The 24,849-nt window shown below is 54.0% G+C and overlaps 4 protein-coding genes across 4 annotated transcripts; all 4 read right to left on the reverse strand.

The window, feature by feature from the left end:
• Positions 1–540: 540 nt before the first annotated feature.
• KRP23_10371 (uncharacterized protein) lies at positions 541–1,788 on the reverse strand (the record flags this gene model as incomplete). Its single annotated transcript, XM_067880813.1, has 1 exon — positions 541–1,788. One exon carries the CDS (start codon positions 1,786–1,788, stop codon positions 541–543), a length of 1,248 nt encoding a protein of 415 aa, XP_067742203.1.
• A 4,702-nt stretch (positions 1,789–6,490) lies between these two features.
• Positions 6,491–7,142, reverse strand: KRP23_10372 (uncharacterized protein; the record flags this gene model as incomplete). Its single annotated transcript, XM_067880814.1, has 4 exons — positions 6,491–6,582; positions 6,710–6,832; positions 6,896–6,994; positions 7,055–7,142. The coding sequence occupies 4 exons, from the start codon at positions 7,140–7,142 to the stop codon at positions 6,491–6,493; spliced, it is 402 nt and encodes a 133-aa protein (XP_067742204.1).
• A 424-nt stretch (positions 7,143–7,566) lies between these two features.
• Positions 7,567–8,931, reverse strand: KRP23_10373 (uncharacterized protein; the record flags this gene model as incomplete). The annotated part of the gene is made up of 2 exons (XM_067880815.1): positions 7,567–7,586; positions 8,541–8,931. 2 exons carry the CDS (start codon positions 8,929–8,931, stop codon positions 7,567–7,569), a joined length of 411 nt encoding a protein of 136 aa, XP_067742205.1.
• Positions 8,932–18,858: 9,927 nt separating this feature from the next.
• Positions 18,859–20,823, reverse strand: KRP23_10374 (uncharacterized protein; the record flags this gene model as incomplete). Its single annotated transcript, XM_067880816.1, has 2 exons — positions 18,859–19,256; positions 20,214–20,823. The coding sequence occupies 2 exons, from the start codon at positions 20,821–20,823 to the stop codon at positions 18,859–18,861; spliced, it is 1,008 nt and encodes a 335-aa protein (XP_067742206.1).
• Positions 20,824–24,849: the final 4,026 nt, after the last annotated feature.

The raw sequence follows: 24,849 nt of genomic DNA on the forward strand, positions 1-24,849 counted from the left end.
TTTAGCTGCTCGAGGGACACACCAGCGTAGTCCTTGACACGGCACAGAGTCTTCTTCGACTCTAGGTCACGCACCAGTCGCGCAAGCACGTCTTCGTGGTCTTTCTTCTCGCCGTTTGCTGCGGTCATGGTTGCCGATGCTGTTCTTTCTCGCACTGGCAGAAGCAAACAAGAAAGACCCTGCCCAGTGTCCAGTGTGGTCCACGCTACGAATGAATTGACTTCAAATTGAATTGGTACTTCCACTAAAAAAATGATCAATTCAAATTTGATTCATCAGTGACGGTTCCGAGAACTAGTTCCATACCCAGGAACCGATAGGTAACCGCGGCATAATCCGACGCATAATCATGTCGGCAGACCTCCGATCCTCCACGTTGCTGTTTAAATGGCCCGGAAAGTCGGAAAGTGGGCAATTCGCGCTCCACTGGAGGCCAAGTTGCCCGACATTTGACTTTCCGAGCCAAACACCAAAATAATATTTGGGCAGTACCACGATGCACTCATCACCTAGCCCTAATGGATACTCGCGCGCTCTTTCTTATCGTGCTCTCGCCTCTCCATCCGTGAGACCCGAACGAACGTATTGTAGTTCCAGCTCCAGGTCCTCATATTCACATCGTAGCTCACGTTTTCCCGATTCGAGCTCGCCATTTAGACGCAGCAGTTCCGATACACGAGCTTGAATTGTCTCCAGCTGGCGCAGTAGGTCTTCATTAAGCGTTTTCGCTTCACGAAGTTCTGTTTGCAGCCGGGTTTCCTTCTCCCTGGGCCCTGACGCCTTTGTCGCCGCCTCAAGCTGACCCATGAGTAAGCGCTCACGAGTTTCCAGCGCGTCTACCCGGCTCTTTAGCCGGCCAACCTCGCTTTGATTGCCACGTTGCTGCTTAAGCTCAAGTAGCGGTAGTTGAGTCTGCTTGTCTTCCAAATCTTTCTCCAGTTGCTTTCGGCGCTGCTGTTCGACCAATATCTCGTCTTCCAATGAATCTAAACGCTTCCGGAAAGCCTCCCACTTCGTGTTTCGCGCGGTCCAGTCACGCTCTTTCACTTGCCCGATCGCATTCTCGAGAATTTGGACTTTATCGCTTGACTTTTCACGAACTGTAGATAGCTCCTGGGCCTTTTTCTCCATCTCCAGCTCAAGTCGCTGATTTTTCAGGAGTATTTGTTGTTGCGTCTCCGTTACTAGGTCGTACTGCACAAGGAATTGCTGGTAGGTCGTCTTGATCTGCATCAATTGATGCTGGAGCTCGCCTACAATTGCGTGATCTTCTGAGGAAGCCATCAAATCACGAAGTCGTTCCTCCTGCTGCTCTAGCTGCCCCACCTCGCTAATTCTCTCGTACAACAGCGCGTTCTCATTTCGAAGCTCATTGTCATCTCCAGAACGTCCTCTGAGCGGTGGCAACTGCACTAACTCGTCAGAATCGACTACAGCCTTTCGATCAGCTACTTCAAGCGTCTTCACGCGCTCCGTTTGCGCCTGTAGCTCGTTCTCAAGTTGATCTATCCGGTCGTGGGGGATATCTGAATCGCAACCGGTTTCCCCACTTGTATTTCCTGCACCACTTCTTGCACTCTTTTCGGCTTGAAGAACCATGAGACTATGCTGTGTCTTGGTTAATCGTGCTGGTAGTTCATACATCTCTAAGTACTTGGCATGCATTTCTGCGTAACTTTCACCCAGTGCGTTGTACTTCTTCAGCACGCCAGTCATTGCACGTTGTTGCTGATCAGCAAATTCACGAAGCACGCTCTTCTCCAGAGTTTTTTCCATGCGGTCAATCATCTCGTCGGCACCCTGCTTCCACGTCTCTAGGTACAAGACTCGATACTTATGAATCTGTTCCGAGTCGTGCAACTCGCCCAGACTGGATATTGGCTGGGTTCCAGCTCGTGGGTGGGGTTTCCTTACGCAGTGAGTGATCGCTCCCTAACAGCCATTCATAGCCAAAGAATGATGCACGATTTTATCATTGCTGTTCCAGCATTCCACCGCCGTCTCAACATTGTACATTCATTTAATGAATGCATTTGTGTTGGAGAATGCAATCCAACAAGGACCAATGCAATTGTTGCACCATGCATAATTAATTATGCGCTGTGAGGACGCTGAAACCACAGGCTCGAATGGCTATACCTGCTCTAAGAGTTCACACTGACCCAAGTTCCGCAATTGAAATGCCCCGCTTCGACGACAGGTTACCATTCGTTCCCGGGGGTGGACTGGTAGTCTGTCGACCGCTACATAGTGATTCGCACTCGCTATTGTAATGAAACACGATCATTTACATACCCTAGATTCGCGTTCGAGAAGACTGCAAGGCGGAGAAAGAAGATGTTTTGAAGCAGACAGCGATCACCAGTACTTTCAGCGGATTTTAGTGTCAAATTCACCAATGCCCGAGGGTACGACAAGTCTGAAATCCAGAGGCGATACGTGAATGTCGGCTATTGTTTGATGAACTTTCGTGTTCACAAAGTGTAGGAAAGTGTAATGCACTTGCGAGGGGTGCTGCTCAGTCCATACATTGGTAAGGTCTGTTCGTGCAGCTCTCTCAAGTCTAACTGCACGCGTTGTCCTGCAGCCTGCACGCACTTCAACATTGTTCTCATGAACGCAGCATCCGCAGAGGTGACAAGATGCCCTTCGGGGAATAATGGGTTAAGTGTCAAATTTTACTATCAGATGAAATATAAGTGGGCCAATTATCACCAAATGTTTTTACTTTCACGAATTTCCCAATTCGAATTTCCGCGAAGAACTTTGCGGAACCACAGCCACTTTTGCCTCGAAACACTCAGCCGCCAAGTTAGAAGCCAAGATGCAGATCCAGATCAAGGTACCCACGCCCCCACGCCGCGATCACAGGGGCTGGAAGGGTACTAATAAGTGTGTTTACTGCGCTGGTGTAGACGCTCACTGGCCGGAAGCAGACGTTCAACTTTGAGCCGGACAACACGGTACGATGCGATATTCTGGCGCTTCGGACGGTGTGATACTGACGTTGTTTCTCCTTCCGTGAACAGATCCTGCATGTGAAGCAGGCCCTGCAGGAGAAAGAAGGTATCCAGGTGGACCAGATTCGTCTCATCTACAGTGGCAAGCAGCTGTACGTGGAGTTAGTCTTGAAACGATGAGCTAGACACGGATGTTGATGGCCCTGCTGCTCTACAGAGCCGATGACAAAAATAAAAATACTAAGTATATATAACAATTACTACTAGTAATAGGAATGTGCAACTACGTTTTGGATAGTGGATTAAAGTGTAAGGCAAAGCCATCGCAAGAGCGTTGTGGTAAGCATCCATTTTCAAAGTTTTCTTCCATTGAAATTTTCTCGCCAGAGGTCAGTGAAGATATGATGAAAAAGATAATTTCAGCTCCGATGGATGAAAGAATCACTTGCTTGTGTGGATCATCGATGGAGAGATGGAATTTCGCAAAGCACTGTAATAAAGAAAAACATTCGAAGTGGATTAAGTCAATGCCATATCCGCAAGATCTTGGGTGGTGGGGCCCAGACTATAGCAAATGGTAAGCCAGCTATCCAAGTATTATATTTTTATTTTTGATAAATATAAAGTTAGTAATATAGTAAGTGGCGTACTCGTCCGAGCAATACGAACTTAACCCCCCAGCCCGAGGCCATCCGGTGCGCCTATTTCCCTAAGCCCTACACACGTTACCACAATTCCCTTGGGTGGGTACACATAGTTTAATCAAGGTTAAACTTATCGTGTCTGTGTCAAAGCCGGTGCATGCCCCCTAACCCGCTAATGACTTGGGTGCTTTAACGTGTATGTGAGAGGCAAGCGTGTCCCCCACATCCATCTTAACCGCCTGTAATGTGCCCGTCTTGTACAAAGAACCCACATTACTTTGTTCATATTTAGAGATGAGGACCATATGATATTGCGCGCCGCCGGCAGTATATTCAATTCAAGACACGGACAGAGAGCAAGATGCACAACGACTAGGCGGTGATGTCATCAACGCCGCGGGCACGCTTCCTCAGCTCGCTATCACTTCCAGATTCACTCGACGACCCTGACCCGGCGTCTCCAAGCGCGTTTGCAGGCTTCCGCGCGCGAATCTTGCGCTTACTGCTGGACTTGGGGACGAGCGAGCCGTTTTTCCATTGATTGTGCCAAATCTCAAAGCAAGAGGCAGGCACATCGTTGAGAGAATGCTTTACCTTGTTGCACAGGAAAACGCGAGCGGCCTGAGCATTCCTGGACGAGGTCTTGAGCTTGCATTCGTTACAGAAGAAGGTCGTCTCTCCTCCTCGCGCTTCACCGTCAGCTTTCAGCACCGAACACACCTTGCAGGCGCGTTGGCGGCGTTTTCGCGCTTGGTTTGCGCTTCCTTTTCGCCACTCGTCAGTCTGGACTGGCACGTGACGAGATCTGGCCTCTCTGGCCTTGGAAGGCGTAGTCTGCAGCCCTCGATGGCGCAGGATGTGCTGCCAATCATCCTGTTGCAACTGACAGAGCTCCAGATGCAACTGCTTGAGGAAGACCACGTGCGATAGCTTGGGCATGCCGTCCGCTGCTCGTCGGCAGTTGAACACGATATACGCGTTTACAATGGCTAGGTCAATAAGGCCGAGAAAGAGTGACTTGTAATACTTCTTGTAGCGCCGCGCTAGTTGCAGCGAGTACCTGGCTCCGATAAGACACGTTAGATGTACATGATAATTAGGATAAGACACGATAGGTCATCTTACCTTTGTAGACGGAGCTGGTCATGCACGTCGACGCCGCCCATGAATGTCTGGTAATCTTTGACAATTCGTGGGGCCATCAGTTCTGCGTCCTGGCCAGTGAGCGGGTCTCGCCGAACAATTCTGTCATGCTCAGCACTGCCTCCTGTCGCCAGCACGTGAACGCCTTGCTTGTCGTACCACCGGATGGCCTTCATCAATGGAACATCCTTCGAGGTTGCAACTTCAAACGTGCCGCGTGGGATATGAGCAGGACGCTTGTTGGACGCACGTCGGCCGTTTTTCATCTTGGGCGGCAGGATCGCCTCGCACAGTCCGCGCTTGTTCATCATGATCGTTCCAACAGTGTAGAAATTCATCGTAAGAAGCTGCATTGCCAACACCAGTGACGTGTAAAATCTGTCCGTGACGACCAGACGGAACTTGGGTGGCCCTGTTGGGCCAAACACTTGTCGAAGATTCCGCACAACTGCCGCTGGTCCTGAATGTGAGTCTGGAGGCAAGCTCCCATCCTGCATCTGTCGCCTCCCGCAATAGACTTCGAAACTGTATCAGGCATGATAACAACCGTTTAGTATGTATCAGACACGATACGACATCTTAGAGACCAAAAAAAAAATAGCACGCCCAAAGGCGCGCTATGTCAACTCACCGTATGCAGTACGCAGTCTTTGAGCAGTTCAGCATGAAAAGTTTCGTCCCCCAACGGTGGGGCTTATCCTTCATGAAGACACGCATGCGATTGAACGTCGATCGGGAAGGAAGCATGGCTTCGTCGAAAGCCATAACAGAAGGTGGAACAAAGTTTCTGTGGAACGTGTCCTGCAGCGTCTCAATCACAGGCCGGAGCTTCCACGCGCGGTCGGTAGCAGCTCGGCGGTGCGCGTTATCGCTGAAGTGCATGTTGCGGGATAAATGGGCAAATCGATCTCGCGTCATGAACCGGTTGAAGCAACCACGAGGAATGGCGCCTTCATCCGTGGTCTTCCAGTGATGCTCGAACTTCTCTTTGTTTGGAGCAATAGTTCGTGCGATAAGCAGCCCGATAAAAACACAAAACTCGCGGCCTGAAATCTCCGGTGTATTCTCCAAATGCTCTTTGATCTCTGCAGGCGACTGGACTTGGAAGCTAGGTTGTTTGCGTTGTCGCGCCTCTTGTTTTGCGTGTTGAGCAGCGACACGCTTGTCGAGATTGGCTTCGAAGTAGTCATCGCTGGCCCCAGCAATAGTCTCCCACAGTTGTGGAGGAGCAAACAAAAAGAACGCCCCCAACGCAGTCGATGCTGCTTTCATCGCTTCTAGTGTTGGTCCGCCTTCTCCAGTGAAGATGTTAGGATAGTCTACGCTCATCCAGTTGGCTGGTCGCTCCTCGTAAGGTTCGTCCATGTACGGCAGCGGCGTCTCCTTCTCTGGCCCGATCCATCCATTGAACTTGATGTCCGTTAGAACATGTGCGTCCACAGATCCACGAGAGATGGCAGCAACTCCGCCAACTCTTTGAAGAAGTGACGGCTCAAAGTGAAGGTCTGGAGAGTAAAGAGCATCTTCATCAACTGGATCGGGCTCCTCGGGACCGAGGTCATCATCATCGTCGTAGACGGAGTCGCCTTCGTTATCTCCATCCGAGTCCAGCGCAGTATAGTTGTCCAATCGATCTCCAGGTGAGATGATGTTGGGGTCATCTGCAAAAACCAAGTACACGATAGCATCAATAACATGTATCGATTACATGGAAATACAACGTAAGCATACCATCGAGCGGACTTAGCTGGTTTGAGTCGTCTTTCGTTTCTTCATCTTCACATCGTCTCGAACTATTACCCTCAGCATCTGAGCATTCGGGGATGTCAGGTTCGCTGTCCGAGGAAAGCAAATGTTCGAACTCGCTGCGCAATCGCCGCCGAAGAGGACGGGGAGCTGTAGTGTCAACATCAATACGTTCGTGAGTACAACGTTCAGTCAAGCAGTACTCGAACAGCGTACCTGGCATGCTCTCGTCATCTTCTTCATCCGCTTCAGCGGAGCTGTTGTCTCTGTCGTCGATGTGCGTGGAGGTCGCGATGAGAGGGCTGCTGCGAGATCTGGGTCTATCGATGCCTTGGTTGACTGTATCATACACGATAGAGTCAGGTAACAAACATGAGAAGACACGATACTAGCTCGGCTCACCTCCATCATGTGGAGCATTAGTCGATACGCTTGCTGAAGGCACAAGGTCACTGGCACCAGCCTCCGATACGCTGTTGTGACTTGGGAGATTATCAGTACCTGCATCAGACACGTTAGCATTTGAACCATGTCGTGTCTGACACACGATAGTCACCTTACCGCCAGTATTCAGGTCGTCCTGGCCGCCTAACGTCGTGGTCGAAGCGGCTCCACCTTCGGCTTGCTTCCTCGCGAGCTCCGCTGTCATCATTACTTCTGTTAGTGCCACATCAGCCGCTCGAACCCCCTACATACAAACATACCTAAGTCGACGTTGTCCAAGTACTCCATGATTTCCTTCTCGCCCACAAAGACGTCTACGCCCCGAACGTCCTTCTTGGTCTTCCCTGGCTTGATGTAGATCACGTCGTTTGACAGGCCCTCAGACCGCTTCCACGTCCAGCCATCTTTGCGAAGTTCACGCCAGCGCGCTTGAAATCCCGACATCCGTGCGGCGAGGGGGGAGGATTCTAGAGTGAGCGGGAAATGAGTGGCGTGAGAAATGACCTGCGGTTTTGTATAGGTTAGTGTGTGGCTACTCCATTTACCTCTGGAAGCTAATTTTCTCAAAATACTGAGGCTGAGTCATCGCACGGCTATGGTAGATGAGCTGAGAGGGAATGGATACATACCTAACCCGCCTTGACATCAACTTTGTATGCTCCCTTACAAACTCCAAGTATAGAATCCTTAACGTGTCTGATACAGGATAAGCATTTTGAAGAATCGTGTCTGATACAGGCCCTCGCGTTGGGGGGGTTAATAAAGAGCGCATCAAGGCGCTACTATCTAAAGACAAGGGAAACGCGACTGGCGAAGCAGCGAGAATATGATGAGAAGCATCGAACGGAAATTCGTGCTCGTAAGAAAAAAATATTCAAGCAAGTCGGAACTTAAGCAAATTAACGAAAGCGAACTTAGCTAATTAATTAACCCTTTCGCGGTGCAAGGGCGCATTTCTCGCCCTTTAACGCTGTTTCCAAAACACGGTGACAAATGGACTTCTAAAAGGGCGATTGTTGCGCCCTTTTAGCCTAATCCCGCGCTCGACCTACCGTGTAATATTACTACCAATCACAGCATTTTGTTTAAGAGGGATGGGGGTATTTTTCAAATGCTCGCGTCTCCGAGGTGTATTTTATTGCTTCAGCCGCCGTAATCGGTCGCAGCCGCACCGCCGCGTCATCGACCAAGCGCTGCAAAAACAATGAGCACCAGTATCACCGTGCAGCCAGTCATATCGCCATACATAAGGTAAGTCAAATGCACTACATGCTGACTTCATTTCACATACAAAAATTAGCAGAAATGCGCACAAGTTTCACTGACAAAGAAGACAAGCTACTGGTCCAGATCACACTTCAGTTCGAGAGGGAAGGCCTTCGCATCACCTGGGCATATGTGGCCCGTCGGATGAAAACCAAGCGCTCTGCGAACGAGCTCCGTCTTCGGCTGGCCAGTCTCAAGAGGACGTACGGGAAGACCATAAGCAGCTTTCCGCGGTGCTTTTTCAGTGGTCTGCCTTCCAGGGGAGTTCTAGTCGCGCGAGCTCGGCCGCCGCCATCTCTCCCCATTTCCCGGCGACTAATAGCGCCGACGCACGCACCACCTCCCCGTCTCGGCCTCACGCCCTCCACCACAACCTCGGCTAGTCTTTCCAACGGATCAGGCGGTGGTGTTGCCATTGGCACCGACACCGGGTCCTCCTTCAAGTCCGCGAGCAACAGCCCCAACCAGCCCGCGAGCAGCACCGACACCGAGGTCATGCGCACTAAGTCTGTCCGTGACACCGCCGTCACCAGCTGCCTCGCAGCGGAGTCTGGTGTCCGTGCCGCCATGGACGTCAAGGCCAAGGCTTCAGACCGCGCTGCCACCAAGTCCGTGCGCGGCTCCGTTACCATGCCCAGCCTCTCCGCCGAGGCTGGTGACCGTGTCGGGATCGCCGCCGTAGCCACGTCTGCGGTCAACACCACGTCCGAGCCGGTGAGCCACACCATATTCAAGTCTGTGGGCAGTACCACCTTCGCGGGCTGCGTCGCCGCTGAGTCACGTGAAACTATACTCAACCCAGGGCAAGCAGCGAAAGCTGTGAATCTCATATTTGCAGGAATCAGTGCGCACGATGTCCGCCAGCAAGCCGGCCGTACTTATGGCAATGCTGGTGAGGTGTTACCGTCGGGTGTCTCAAAGATACTTGAAGCTGTTGGACCCCTCGGAGAAGCCGACGTTTTCCTCGATGTTGGAGCTGGTGTGGGCAACATTGTCGCTCAAGTTGCACTTGCGACGAGCGTTAGAACGTGCATTGGCGTCGAGCTTCGAAAGGATCTAGTTGCACTTGAGGTGAAGCGACTTGTCAGTTGGAGAGATTGAGCGATTCGGAAGGGACTGATGGCATGAGATCGCGTTTGGAGGAATCGCGATGGAAAGATTGCGGGTGTGTCCAGTTATGGCCAGTTGTGTACAGTGGTGTCCAGTTATGTCCGGTTGTGTTCAGAAGACATCCACCTCCGGATTGAAGTGGATACATGTCGACCTGATGAGTATGGCGTTATCATTTATGCCGACCTGACCAAGATCGATATTGAGCAATCATTTCGATACGCAATCTGATCCAGATCGACATGCGACAAACATTTCGATACGCGATCTGTACTCACGATTATTGTGGGTACAATGGACCAATCTTTTCGACACGGTACCGCGATCTTGGTACATCAGACCAAGTTCAAGCTACGGTGTGCAATCAAGGGATGCGCAAGCGGGATAGGGAGAAAGCAGGATAGGGAGAGATCTTTAGGACCCTTACTTTTGGTTAAGAGATTCAGATTTGCCTTGCAAGACACAAGTGGCGTCCATACTTTCCGGGGAAGGAATTACATTGGCCTACCCGACGAAGGACCCACCCACTCGACCAAGGACACGACGCAGACCTGGATAGCTTGGCCAGGGTGCAATCGTCTACTCTCATCTCAACTCAAGACCCCGCCAGAGGCGGCGGCAAGCAACGGAAAGGGCTACAACAGCACACCCCCAAGGACACCCCCCACGTGATCGACTTGTCCCAAGACCCGATCACCAATCACCGACGACCGCGTGAAGGATACCCGCGTGGCCGTCACCCACCCATTCCCCGGAAGGAGCAGTCCAGCTCCAACCTCCGCCTTGGTCACCCACTGACATCTTCAGTGAACACCGGAAGAGCGTAACCCGCCCCGCCGTCGGGTACACAAGGTGACTACAAGGTTTTCTGATCACGCCTGATCAACGGAGTACCCCCTCCGATAGTCGGCAGTCTGGGCCTACCGCTGGCAAGCTCGGATCGCGTCATCGATTTTCGCGATCCCGCTCCGCCACAATGGTGCGCGTGCCCGGATCTTTTGGTGATTCACAGGGATTTCACCGTGAGTCCACCGAAGAAGATGTCAAGATCACGACGGAACCAGGGAACGAGTCGTCGACGGAAGATGGATCGCCGCCGACGGCGCTGAAAGCGCCAGGATCATCTGATCGTGAGAGTGCTGGGAGGAGCTCTGACGATGTGATGGAGGAAGGTTCAGCGATGGACCTAGAAGAAAAGCCTCACCCCCCCTCCTCAGGTCCCTTCGGGGACCCCGGCGGATCACGATTCGCATCGTGATCCGCCGGATGAAGGTTCGACGGTGAAAACCGAAGGACCTTCATCCAAAACCACTCCTCCAGCCTCGCACGCAACCTCGAAGAAGAAGTCGAAGACCTCACGCAAGAAGCTGAAGGCACCGGAGTCTGAAGCCGAAGACCAGGAGGATCGCAACACGTGGACAGACGAGCAACTGGAGTCTGCCTTCTTTTACAAGGACCTGTACAAGTTCCTGCACGAAGATCGTGTAGTGCGTCCGAAGCCGATTGGGGAACTTCAAGGCCCAGTGAAGGCACCGAAGGAAGTTACCAGCCAACTTGAGGCGGTGAAACTTCTGATGCGTATGCTGAAAGAAGCAGGGATCGTGCTTGGCTCTTTCGACGCGAACGAGATATTCGACTTGGAACTACCAATCATCAGGGAATCAACGCTGAACCTGTGTGCGAAACTGACGCCCCTTGTCGGTAGCGTCGTCCCGGTTCAACGTACAAGACCAACCCCGACTCGCAGCCAAACCGGATCGTCGCAATATGCCTCAGCCACATCTAAAGCAGGATCGGACAGCTCGATCGAGCTGCAGCGGATGACGCTTGGACCGGCCGGAGCAACCATGCTACAATCGCGAAAAGAGCGATCAGAAGCCAAGCCGACGGAGATCGCGTCGAGCGACCCAGTCCAAGCGCCGCCCGAACGCATGCAATCGTTTTTTAATGCAGCGATGGAGCGTTTCCTGAAGGAACAGCAAGCGACCGTGACGCCGCCAGCGGCCGTTCGGAACAGTCCAACCGGAGCTCAAGACGTGGACATGGAGTCCGTGGGATCAAACCGCCTAAATCATTCGCATCCAAGTGAGTACGATCCGGACGACTTGAACGTCGGAGTTGATCCCCGTGCCGCAGTTGCTTCTGCTGGAGCCACCGGCGGCGGAACACTCTCTGCCACGCGAATCCGAGTGTCCGCGATCTCGGAACTGAAGGAATTCTCCGGGAAGGACAACGACGAAGATCGTGCCAGAAGCTGGTTCGGCAAACTGAAGTCTGCTTTTATCCGCGATCAAGCTCCAGATGGCGAGAAGTGTCTGGTGTTTGGAGATTTGCTCACTGGTCCAGCGCGCAACTGGTACCGACAGCTAAGTCGAACGACGCGTGGCGACTGGAAGAGCCTGTCCAGGGACTTCCAGACTCAGTACTGCGGGCGTGGTGTGTCGGTCGCGAGACAATATTACCATGCGCGGAAGAGAACGGATGAATCGCCGTTGGAATACCTGCACCGTTTGAACGTCGCTGGACTGCGAGCTCAGCTCTCAATTAAGGATGGATCGATCGAGGTTCGCCGTGAGCATGTCGACCACTTTATCGAAACGCTCGACGACCGCGATCTTGCCAGCCAACTGGCACTGCTCAGAATCCCGGATGCAGACACTCTCGAAGAAACACTGCGATCCCGACAACGCGCGAAGGCGAGGCAGGGGAAAACGGTGTATGGATCCATCAAACCCAAGCAGAAGACGCCAACTGGGATCACCCCATCCGCCAACGCTCGCGCGGTTCGTACAGTCCGTACAATGGCCAACTCGAGTGAGTCCGAACCGGAAACCAGCGGATCGGAAGGAGAAGGAGATCTGCGCAAGGTGTACTTCGCGGCAATGCCTGACCAGCCGACTCGATCGCGATCGGATCAAGATCAACGTCGTCTTAGTCGAGACTCCAACGACCGTCGCCTCGATCGTCCCACCGGACTACCCGAAGGAGACATCCCGCGGAAGCCATGTTCCCACTGTGGATCGTCGAAGCACACCGATCTTGGTTGCTGGAAGCGTCTGACGTGCGAGAAGTGCGGCAAGAAGGGTCACCCTACTGACCGCTGCCTCTTCGTCTGCAAGGCCTGCGGCGAGATCCACGGAGCTGGAGAGTGCCCGATGGAAGAGTTTTACAACTTGATCCGTCAATGGTATAACCCGAACAAGCACGGCGGGATGCTCCCGCAAGCGGCCGAAAAGATGTTAAACTAGAACGCTCGCCGGGTTTGAATCCGGTACGAGACGAGCGTTCTCAGTTCTGTATCTATGCATATGTCGAAAAACAGTCGAAGTCAGAGGTGAGTAAGCTGATTCGGCCGACCGACAATACATGTGAGCTTCATGACAAATGTACCATGGCGATCTCCAGCCTCCATCAAGTCGACGAATATTCGCGATCGGAAGTGACGATGGCCTTGGATCTTTTGCATGGAGAATCCCGAGGATATTGGAAGTATCACGTGCCAGACAAGAAGTTTCGGCAGGCGAAAGCCGTGGGGAAGATCAACAACGAAAGGGCCACATTGCTGTTTGACAGCGGCGCCGAGGTGTCCATTCTGGATGCCGCCTTTGCTCGTAAGGTTGGGTGCTACGTGGACAACAGTCAAGAGTTGGAATGTGAAGGAGTTGGTAAGAGTCCCTACATGGCGGATGGACGTACCAGAATCAAGATCACGCTCGCGGGATCACTGGTGTACTACTTCGACGTTTGGGTTGGTCCACCCACAGGTGGCCAAGACCTAATCCTGGCGATGGATTTCATGGTGCCAGCTGGCATCCGCCTCGATCTGGCTGACGGTTCGATAAATCTTCCGGACGAGGTGCGGATTCAGATAGCCGGTCGACGTCAGCTCTACGGGGAGAAGGTGTCGCAAGTCAGGCTCGGCGAGCACTGTCAGTTAGAAGTCGGAGCGTCGGTCGAAGTCCGGAAGGGTTTCATTCCGTCGAGCCAGGGTTACCCGAGGAGAACGATGGGTGCCGAGTTTGATTGCTGGACTAGGGAAGACACGCAACCTGAAAATCACGAACATCAGCAATCGGAAGTTAGTGTTGCAAGATGATGCCCACATAGGCATGTGGCTCGAAGGAGGACGCGTACCTCACGCTCCTGGTTTCGTACTGATCGGGTCACGCCGGTATGCTGAGTGGCAAAACCTAGCGTTTCAAGCCACCACAGATCAGCAGCCCGAGGAAGAACCAGACACGAGGCCCGTTGGACCGATGGTGGACCGACCCCAGTACGTCACACCGACGAAGATCTGGAGTCGAGACGCCGGGGCGCCGAAGGTAGCTGTCGCTCAAATCACCGAGTCCCGCCCTGTTGAGACGAAATCGAGGACAAATACCCCCGAGATCAATGAGGCGCACGAAGAGGGTAATCCGATTGCGACGGAGATGTCGTCAGACAGAATGGAAAAGCGAAGCGACGGGATGCCTATCGGAAGAGCGCCCATGATCGAGCCGAAGACGCCGCCGATCACCGAGTCGGAGATACCAGATGACGACGAAGTCTGTTACCATGAAGGAGGCGACTTGTTCGCGGAAGACGTGGAAAAGCAGATGGCTGTCTTGCCTGAGGTAGCAACCACTACCGACGAAGTCATGATCGAAGACATTCAGGTGGGAGACCCTGATTTCAACACCCCTGAGGAGGTCGATCGTCTACGACAAATCATCTGGCGCCGGCGTCACCTACTGATCGGAAAGGGAAACGCGTTACCCCCGGCGGCTGTAGGCGCGGTGTGCGACATCGACGTTGGGGGAGCAACTCCTGTCGCCCAACGCGTTCGCCGGGTCGCCCCACAGTTTCGCGAGAAGCTGTCGGACCTGATCAAGAGTTTGCTGTCTGCGGAGATGATCGTTCCGTCAACCTCGCCGTGGGCATCACCGATCGTGATCATCATCAAGAAGAACGGTGTTGACATCCGACTCTGTATCGATTACAGGCTGGTGAACGGATTGACACGACTGATGGTATATCCCATGCCGATGATCAACGATCTCTTGGAAGATTTGGACAAGGTGCTCTGGTACTGCTCCCTCGATATGGCCAGTGGTTTCTGGGTGGTGTCAATGACTGAGCGAGCTCGGAAGATCTCTGCCTTTGTCACGCCATTCGGACTTTTCGAGTGGACGCGCATGCCTTTTGGGCTGAAGAACGCCCCACAGATTTATCAGAGACTGATCGACAACGCGCTGTATGGACATCTCCGAATCCGCGCCGGTCACGACCCGTCGAAGCCGATCGACGTGTTCGAGGCAGGGGAACCAGAGCCGGAACTGAAGCCGTCCGTGCTGGGAAGATGGTCGTACATCGACGACATTCTCGTTACGGCGACCACTAGGGATACTTTATGTGAAAAGGTTGAGAGGTTGTTGGACGCTTGCGAACGGTGGAATCTGTCGATCAGCGTTGTCAAGAGCTTCTGGGGCCAGCGCAAGGTGGGTTACTTGGGCCATCAGGTGTCTGCTGATGGTTTGGAAGCTCACCCGAAGGACTTTGAGGCGCTGAGTAATCTCCCCTTCCCGCTGACGCTGCGATCGATGCAGGCTTTCCTCGGAAGTTTGAACTACTACAGTCGCTTCATTGAAGACTTCGTGATATATGCCGCCGTCTTGTACGAGCTGCGCGAAGCGGACTTTCATGAGATCAGCCGTCTAGAGAGGGTCAACCCTGACCAACAAATGACTGGGGGCGACGAACCACAGATTCCGGACGCTGATCGCTGGACCCGAGCGAAGATTGCCTTCACAATGTTGAAGGCCAAAATCGTGTCCACACCGATCCTGAAGCATTTCGATCCCGATCGCACTCCAGTGATCGTGGTCTACGCGAGTCAGTGGGCGATATCTGCGGCACTTGTGCAAGAGCATGATGGCGTGTACTGGCCAGTAACTTTCACCAGTCGTACTTTGAAGTCCAACTAGCTCAACTACGGAATCGTCGACAAGGAAGTCTTGGCGCTTTTACGGATGCTGGACGTGAATTACACCTTGCTGACGACGAGATCGATCTTGGTGTTGTCCAGGCACTCGACGTTGGCTTGGCTAGTCAACTCAGCCGGTTTCCAGGGAAGACTCGGCAACTGGGCTGCGCTGCTCTCAGAGTGGACGTTAGAGATCCGGAAATGCACGAAAGGGGAAGATGAAATCCTGGGCGTGACTGCAGCAAGCATCACACCTCGCGCTGAAGTAGACGAAGCGCTGATCGCGATTGCGCCGGTGAAACAGCCTCGACAAACAATCCTCATGCCACCCCCTACGGTTGAAGCGGACGAGAATTTGTTAGTCGCGAGCTTCGATGGATCAGCACGTGTTAAACGTAGCGGTGGGGCTTACAGCGCGATCATATGGAAGCTCCCCGAGTGGACGATTTTGTTAGCCGCGTCGGAGTACATGCCCGATCTGACCGTGAACGAAGCTGAGTACCGCGGGTTGTTGCTGTGTTATGATCTGCTGTCGACTTTGGACCGGGGGCGGATCGTGATCTGCGGTGATTCCAACCTGGTGATCCGCCAGATGCGTGGTGAGATCGCGTGTAAGGCGCCAGGCCTGTTGCTGTTGCACCAAAAGGCAATGGAACGGCTCAGATCGTGGCCGAAACACGAGTTCCTGCACATGAAGCGAGACTGGAATCAGAGCGCAGACAAGTTAGCGAGCGCCGCTCTCCAACGAGAAGAAGGAACTGTGATTACCTCAGAGGATGATCGGCAGGACTTGGTCACGCTTAACCGTCTGGATGAGCTTCTCAAGCCGAAGGATGACGACGGTATTGTCCGTGTGTCCGCGGTGACTAGATCAACGCGGCGTCGGCGATCGTCTCCCTAGGCTCTGCAGGAAACGATCATTCAGCGCATGCGAAGTGAGCGAGTTGTCCAAGCCCAGAATGAGGAAGAATGGATCACCGACCTAAAGGCGTACCTGAAAGGAGACGTCGGTAGCTTGACCGCGAAGGAAGCCAAGTCGTGTGCTAAGATCGCGGACGAGTACGAGCTGGATGAGAGCGACTTGTTGCTCTATTGTCCATCATCCATGAAGCAGGACGAGGATCGGGATGATATCGCAAAGTTGGTGGTCCCAGAGACTCTGCAGCAAGATTTCTTACATCACTATCATGCGAGTCTGGAAGGAGGGCATCAGGGGATCGGAAGAACGTACCGACGAATCCGATCGCATTTTCACTGGAGAGGTCTGTACCGAAGTGTCCAACGCTACGTGGGAGAGTGCACAGACTGTGAGACAGGGAAAGGGCGACCCTTCGTGAGAGGAGAGTCCCCTGGAAACTTGCAAGCGACGTACCCGTTCCAGATTGTCGCGATGGATCACATTCCGTCGTTGCCCAAGTCCTTCAAGGGCAACACGGAGCTACTGATCTGGGTAGACCTGTTCTCGGGATATGTGATCGCGAAAGCAAGCGCGTCAAGGACGGCCCAGACGATCGCGGAGAATTATGAAGAGTGTGTATTCCGCCGTTTTGGAGCCAGTGAAGCCATTCAGCACGACAGAGAACCCGGTTTTATGTCTGATTTCTTCCGTGCATTCAGCCGGATCGTGGGACAAAAACAGAGGGCCACGATGGCGTACCGGCCACAAGCAAACGGAACAGCTGAGCGTATGGTGCAGACGTTGACTCGAGCGTTGAAGATGTACGTCGCAGACGTTAACCAACAAGACTGGGACGAGTACGCAGAACGCCTCACATTCGCGATCAGCACGACCCAAAATCGTGTGCGTGGAGACACGCCGTTCTATCTGATCCACGGATGGGACCCACGATCCACGCTGGAAGCGGCGCTACCCATTGGGAGCACTCGCCGACGTGATCGCGAGCCACGACGATGGCGATTCCACATGCAAAGTCAATATTGGCGCGCTAGGGAGTAGGTAAATGAGCGGCTCCGGGAAGCGATCCAGTCGCGGACCAACGAACACAACCAGAACGTCCGATCTCAGGAGATTGAGGCTGGTGCTCAAGTCTGGCTGTATCTCGACCGGGTGAAGGAAGGCTACGCGAGAAAACTGGCGCATATGTGGCACGACCCGTTCCGGGTAGTCGAGATGGTAGGTAATCACGCAGCGAGACTGGAGACTGCCGGCACGGAGTACCGCTTATTCCCGATCGTCCACGTGTCCAAGCTCAAGCTGGTGCGAAGCTTTCCCGATCGCCCTACGTTGGCGCTCACCGTGGCTGAAGGCGATCGTTTCGATTTTGACGAAGCAATCCTGCCAGAAGATAGTTGGGAACGCAGCCTTGGCGAAGACGAATACGAGGTTGACAGGATTGTGGACGTGCGATCAGGGCGGCGTACGCGCTATGGGCGAGTTCATCGAGAGTTCCAAGTGTACTGGAAGGGCTACGAGGATCCATCATGGGTCGACGAGGCCGACCTCAACTGCGGAGCATTGTTGCGTGAGTATGAACGTGAGGTAACTAACCGCAACCGATTCGGAGTCATGCAGTCGCATGAGGCGGAGGAGGAGGGCTCGTAGCAGGTTGGCTGTTGCGGGCGGAAGATGTGAAGAAAGATGTGCGGGGAGGCCGCACATCGAGGAAGAAGGGATATTTGTGGAGTGACGTATGGCCTGGGGCGAATCTACCCTGTTTCAAGGTGGCACCCAGAGCTTCATAAGCAAGGAAGATCGATGAAGAAATAACGCAGAAACCGAGGTGAATGAGATCATGTGATCTCGTTAAAGGGTTACGGGATAGCTAAGCGCGATTTCCTAATTCCCGGTCGCTGGACGACAAAATTTGGCGGCAAGACGCGGAAGGCGAGAACCAGGGTGGTCTGGAAGGTTGTCGCGGTACTGGTTACGCCACGGCTCCTCCAAGTCAATCGCGCGAAGAGCGTCGACCAAGGTCGAGGGTCGTGGGGTACATCCCAAGCCGGGATACCACACTCTTTTCTCGCCGAGCCGGGGGAAATGCAGGAAAAAGGGGTCAAGGAGCAGATCTAGATCGCAATGGCCGTCGATCATCCCGCGGAGAATGTGTCGCAAGAACGATTTCCAACGGGCGCCAAGACGAGATCGCCGCTGACGTCGCTCTTCCCAGAAGGCGGCCAAGAACGGATCTGAGTTTCGAAGTGCCGAGCTTATGGGGAAGGCGTGGGCCGATTCCCACAGGGCATGCCGATGTTCGTCCTCCAACTGCAAATACTTGGTCGAGATCGGCGTGAACCAACCCGTCATCTCGAACGACACTGGCGTCACGACGACGTTCAGATTCTCCCAAGGAGAAATCGCGTACAGGGCCAGGATCTGGAGCTCAGTGATCAGCCCTTCGGACCACCGATTGGGAGGAGGAGTCCGGTCACTTGGAGGAAATAACCAATTCTTCGGTTTGGCGAAATGATGGAAAAGCAAGTTGACGTCCATCTCCAGCACGCTGACGCGACCGACGTATCTAGCCGGCCACGGATCGACGTCAACCGCAGTACGGCGAACACGATTTTGATAGCCGGAAATCCACTCGTCGCGAGGAATGGTGGTTGGCGCAAGCTGTGCCAACTACCCGGGGTTGAGAAGTTGATTGCGATGAGATCGTGGTTCGCTGATCACGCTGTCATCGCTGTCAGTCTGGTTGACCACACCCGAAACCCCTTGAGCTGCGTCACGATCGGTTGCCGCCCCAGGGGTATGAGCAGTTTGATCACCATCGCCGTCCTGGCTGTTGTTGTCACTCGACTGGTCGCTGCGCTCACTGTTGTCACCGTGGCTGGATCGATGATCATCGTCACTGCTATCCCTGGGACTGTCACCACCACCGGCATCTCCAGAGCGATCATGGTTCCCGTTCGAAGCCTCAGAGGAGTCGGGTGACCCGACATCAATTGGGCGATTGGGCGATCCACCAGTGGATGTGTCGGCAGAGCGGCGCCGGAGGGAAGATCGAGAACCAGTAAGCGCTGCCCTCAGTGAATCGTCATCACTTTCCGATGACGAACCGGGTTGAGATCGACCATCCCCGTTTGAATGGGACGGACTGTCGCCGCTAACATGCCCCGAGCTGGACCCTGAAGGCGAACGCCCACGGGGCGAATTGGAGCCCAACGAACGCGATCGACGACGACGACGACGAGGAGATGGACTGGCCGAAGATCGTGGACTACGGGGCCTTTTGGAACTGCCTTGAGCGTCGGGCGAGCTCGGCGCTGGTGCCGAAGTGGACCCGGGCTGCACCAGGGAGATCAATCCAGCCACACGATCACGGATGGTGTCGCGATCATGTATTGCTTGGTCGCGCTCAGCTTTGAGCGTGTCGGAGGCAGTTCGAGCCGCAGCCAAGTCACGTCGCAGGACGGAGTTGTCATGTTGCGACGTCCGGAGGCGGGCTTGGTTCGCATGAAGCAGATTTACATCCCGCTCCAGTCGGGAAATCGCCGAACGCGCTGCCGCAATCTGAGACTCTGCGGAAACAATAACGAGCCAAGGTTAGTTTTCGGAACATACGATCACGGCCACTTCAAGGAGGAGCGTACGATTAGTTCGAAGATCAGCCCGGGCACGGTCTCGTTCAGCATTCGCACTCTGCAATTTAGCAGAAGTAGATTGCAGCGCGGCCTCCGCGGTGTTGGCGCGATCCCGCTCTCGATCTCGCTCCGCATGACTGCGATCCAACTGGTGTTGGACATGGAGAGTCTGCTGCCGGAGCTGTGCCTGCAAATTCGTGACACGCTGCTCCAGCCGAGTGTTCTGGCTACGAAGCCTTGATGCGGCATCCTCGAGTGCTCGCTGCGAAGTCTCGTAGGCTTGGACGTTGTTCTCCGTTTGCGCCAGCTCCTGGCGGGCGCGATCGCGGTCTACAACGGCTTGATCGTGTTTGATCACGAGGCGATTGAGTTCGCTCTGTTGGGCGGACATACGCTGCGCCAGCTCTGAGGATGAATTTTCGTGCGCGGCAGCCACCGCCGCCGCCAATTGCTGAGTTAAGCTGTCGATTTCCGCGTGCAGACGCGCGATTTCCTCCGTGTGTACGTCCTGCTCAAGACGCAGCCGGTCACAGATAGCAGCAATGTCGCGCGAATTGTCAAGGCGCTCTCGCACCACACACTCGAAGTCTGCAGCCAGTCGCTGCGCGTCTTGACAGCGGCGGTAGAGGATGTCATATTGGCGTTGGCAGAACAAGACGTAGGGGGACGCGTTGGCATACGCCGCATCGATTTCGCGCTCCAGGCGATCAGTCCGCTCCCGTTGAGCGACATACGCGCGTTGGAGGTTTGCGTGGTCTCCCTCCAGACTTGACTGAGCGTCGGCGCGATCTAATAGGTCCGCGAAGGTATCCAAGAGATTGCGGGCCGCCCCGCGATCGACGTGCGGCAGAGCGATTGAGAGAGTCGGCACCACCGGAGAGCGAGACTCAGCCGCCACTGCACGATCCGGAGAAGCTGTACTGGGAGCGCCCGAAGTACTAAGACGCGTCGAAGTGCTGGAACCGGAGGTTCCCGGAGTCCTGGGGCGCGTTGGAGACACCATGTCGGATCCGGGAAGCTGCAACGAGGGAGTGCGAGGCGGCGAATGGAGTTGTGTGTGCTGGACCCGACCGCTGTACGGCCGTACCCAGCACAGGGGGCGATTGCGGTGAAGCGACTTGTCAGTTGGAGAGATTGAGCGATTCGGAAGGGACTGATGGCATGAGATCGCGTTTGGAGGAATCGCGATGGAAAGATTGCGGGTGTGTCCAGTTATGGTCAGTTGTGTACAGTGGTGTCCAGTTATGTCCGGTTGTGTTCAGAAGACATCCACCTCCGGATTGAAGTGGATACATGTCGACCTGATGAGTATGGCGTTATCATTTATGCCGACCTGACCAAGATCGATATTGAGCAATCATTTCGATACGCAATCTGATCCAGATCGACATGCGACAAACATTTCGATACGCGATCTGTACTCACGATTATTGTGGGTACAATGGACCAATCTTTTCGACACGGTACCGCGATCTTGGTACATCAGACCAAGTTCAAGCTACGGTGTGCAATCAAGGGATGCGCAAGCGGGATAGGGAGAAAGCAGGATAGGGAGAGATCTTTAGGACCCTTACTTTTGGTTAAGAGATTCAGATTTGCCTTGCAAGACACAAGTGGCGTCCATACTTTCCGGGGAAGGAATTACATTGGCCTACCCGACGAAGGACCCACCCACTCGACCAAGGACACGATGCAGACGTGGATAGCTTGGCCAGGGTGCGATCGTCTACTCTCATCTCAACTCAAGACCCCGCCAGAGGCGGCGGCAAGCAACGGAAAGGGCTACAACAGCACACACCCAAGGACACCCCCCACGTGATCGACTTGTCCCAAGACCCGATCACCAACCACCGACGACCGCGTGAAGGATACCCGCGTGGCCGTCACCCACCCATTCCCCGGAAGGAGCAGTCCAGCTCCAACCTCCGCCTTGGTCACCCACTGACATCTTCAGTGAACACCGGAAGAGCGTAACCCGCCCCGCCGTCGGGTACACAAGGTGACTACAAGGTTTTCTGATCACGCCTGATCAACGGAGTACCCCCTCCGATAGTCGGCAGTCTGGGCCTACCGCTGGCAAGCTCGGATCGCGTCATCGATTTTCGCGGTCCCGCTCCGCCACATACTTGGCCAAAGCTGTGTACAACAACATCTCGAGCGCCAACCACTGCTTCGTAAGGTGATACTGAAGCAAACAGACGTTCGCGATGTTTCGCTGTTAAGACACCCTCCCATTTGTGAAGCAACCATCGTGTTTGCGAACATATTTCTGTTCGAAGAAGATGCGAAGTTGGTCGTTTTGCGAGAGCTAAGCGCAATGCTAATGGCACGTATCACTGTATCAACATCGCAGTTTTGCCCAAGACATCGCTCCACGTGCACCGAGCCGTATTGCGAGTACTGGAGTTTGGTGAGGGAGATCGATGTACATTGTAGCTGGAAGTCGACGCCTCAACCTTTTACATATACTCTAGGAAATATTAGCCCTACACTGCTCGTCTATACTTATTCAAACCACCGCTGACACGTGTACGAACAACTTTATCACGTGCTTACGCGACATCACCACTACAACCGCGCGCAGCACCTGTGTCTATAGATGTATCGCCACCGCGTTTGTTGTCTGTGGCGCCGAAACCCAGTGCTCTAGCAGCACCGCCTCCAAGTCCGCGAGCAGCACCACCGTCAAGGCCATGCGCAGATCCACCGTACGCGACCAAGCTGGAAGCGGAACCGCTACCAAGTCCAAACGCCTCAAGGCCAACCGAGCCACCACCCCCGACGAACCGATCTGTATCGCTGGTGTGACCGAGAGCGGCACCACCACCCAGTCTACGTGTAATAGGAGCACCAATGGATCCGCGACCGCTTTGGCAAGCAGCAGTAGGCCGCTGTGTGACGTCAAATTTAGGTTCATGTGACTCCTTCAGCTTCGCAAGATTAGAGTGTCGTCGCACGTTTCCTTTGTCGGTAAACAGCCCGTTGGGGTAGTAGAACTGGTGGAATTTATCCCAGCAAGTGGAAGTCGTGGCCGGACTCATCCACGGCTTGGCAGGATGGTCGTGTACAACGCGGCACAAGCACACGCCATGTGCGAGGCAATAGGTTGTGACTTCAGTCGGATATCTCCCCTCCCATCTGCAAACAATACAGCGCCGCCGCTTCCTGCTCTTCTCTGCATGAATTTGCCTAGACGACACTGATGTGCACGCAACCATCGCAACCCCAGCAGCTGTGGTGGAGCGGGATCACGAAATTGCTGACGCGATCGCAACTCACCAACGGTTGCCCGGACTGCCGACTGTCGGAGGGGGTACTCCGTTGATCCGGCGGATCTTGACCTTGTAGCTCACCTTGTGTACCCGACGGCTTGGGCGGGTTACGCTCTTCCGGTACTCACGCGAGGGAAGTCAGTGGTGAACAAGGCAAACTGGGGCTTGAGGGCCCTTCAGGGATGGGGGGTGGTTGGCTGCCACGCGGATATGCTTCACGCAGCAGTCGGTTCGGGTGTCGATCGTATGTGATCGATCACGGGGTGTGTCCTTTACGGGGTCCTTTTCGATGCTTGCCGCCTCCTATGGCGGGGTCTTGATGAGTTGGAGGGAGAAGGGGAGCGCACCTGGCCAAGCTATCCAGGGGCTTCCGCGTTCTCGCTTGAGTCACTTCAGGTGGTTGTCCGGTCGTCGGGTAGGCCAATATACTTCCTTCCCCGGAATTCGGAAGACCACTTGCGTACTACAAGGAAAATCTCTCTCTGTTTATCCATTTAGAACTACGTGCCTATCCCCCATCTCTCTTGTGTATCTCATGATTGCTGATAGTCTTGGACCTCCGATGTGCCGGTATTTGTGGTACGTGCTGATCTGATCGGCTGATTTGTACTCATGTCAATCTGATCGGTCGATCGGGATCCATGTTGATCTGATCGGTTGATCTGAACTCATGTACCCAGCATGTGGTACCGCGATCAAATCGGCCAAGATCGGAATGATGGTCTTCGCATTCACCGTCCGGTCGTCCGACCGTTGATGCCGCCCATCCCAGGTCCAAAGCCATCCATCCGTACCCATCGACCAATCACCTGGTCGGACACGATCAATCCATCTCCAAAACTTCTGGTCACTTCTCCACACAGCTTTATCAGCAGGTCGCTGCGAAGAAAGTGTGCCCACCTGCTCCTCTTCGGCTTCGTCAAGCATTTCTCCACTGTAAAGCATGCGGCCGTCACTGGGTGCATTCCTCCATTGACCATTCAGAAGTTTACCAACCAGCTCCATCACAAAACCTCGATGTGGATCACGAGTCGTCGGCTCTGAGGATACCAGCCGTCGCGTAAGATACGCATTAGACCTCGCCACGTCAATCAGCGCAAGAGCCAGCTTCTTGTGCCAGCGTTTGAAGGAATGACCGTCCGCAGTAGAGAATCTTCCTCTTATCTGGTCCAACCTATCGACACCTTGCATGTTGGCGTTGTACTGAGCGACGCATTCTGGGGCAGGAAACGACTGGTTTTCGTTGCCAACCATGCCGACGACAGTGGTAGCATTTGTAGAGTCAGCATTTGAAACCAAGTTGACGACATTTCCGTCACACCACGACGCTGCCAGAATACTGTGGTCGTGCGAGACAGACTGGCGATAGTCTCCACGGGTACAGTCGTCCTTGTGCAGTATAGTGTGAGCTGGATAGTGCTTGCTATTTGCTCAGATGGTGCCTCGGCCATAAAGCCCCTTCAGCCGAAGCTCCTGGAGCAGTTGAACGGAGGTGTAATAGTTGTCCATATTGATGACGCGGTTCGTACCAAACAGTGGCCTCGTCATCTCTAGCACATGCTGTCGGATTTTCGATACTTTCTCTAGCTCCCCGCTCAAGTTTTGGGCATCAGCTCGATCGACTACACCACTCAGTCTGTCCAAAACGTCACTCCGGTTGCAGTGAAGCTTGTAATTCAACGCGATCCACGTCGAAGAGCAGCACACCATGTACAGCCTGAAATGATATCTCCCCGTCGGCTTCATGGGATTATACA

The sequence above is a fragment of the Phytophthora ramorum genome, assembly GCF_020800215.1.
Source record: "Phytophthora ramorum isolate Pr-102 chromosome Unknown Phyram_PR-102_s0009, whole genome shotgun sequence".
NCBI classification, from domain to species: Eukaryota; Oomycota; class Peronosporomycetes; order Peronosporales; family Peronosporaceae; genus Phytophthora; species Phytophthora ramorum.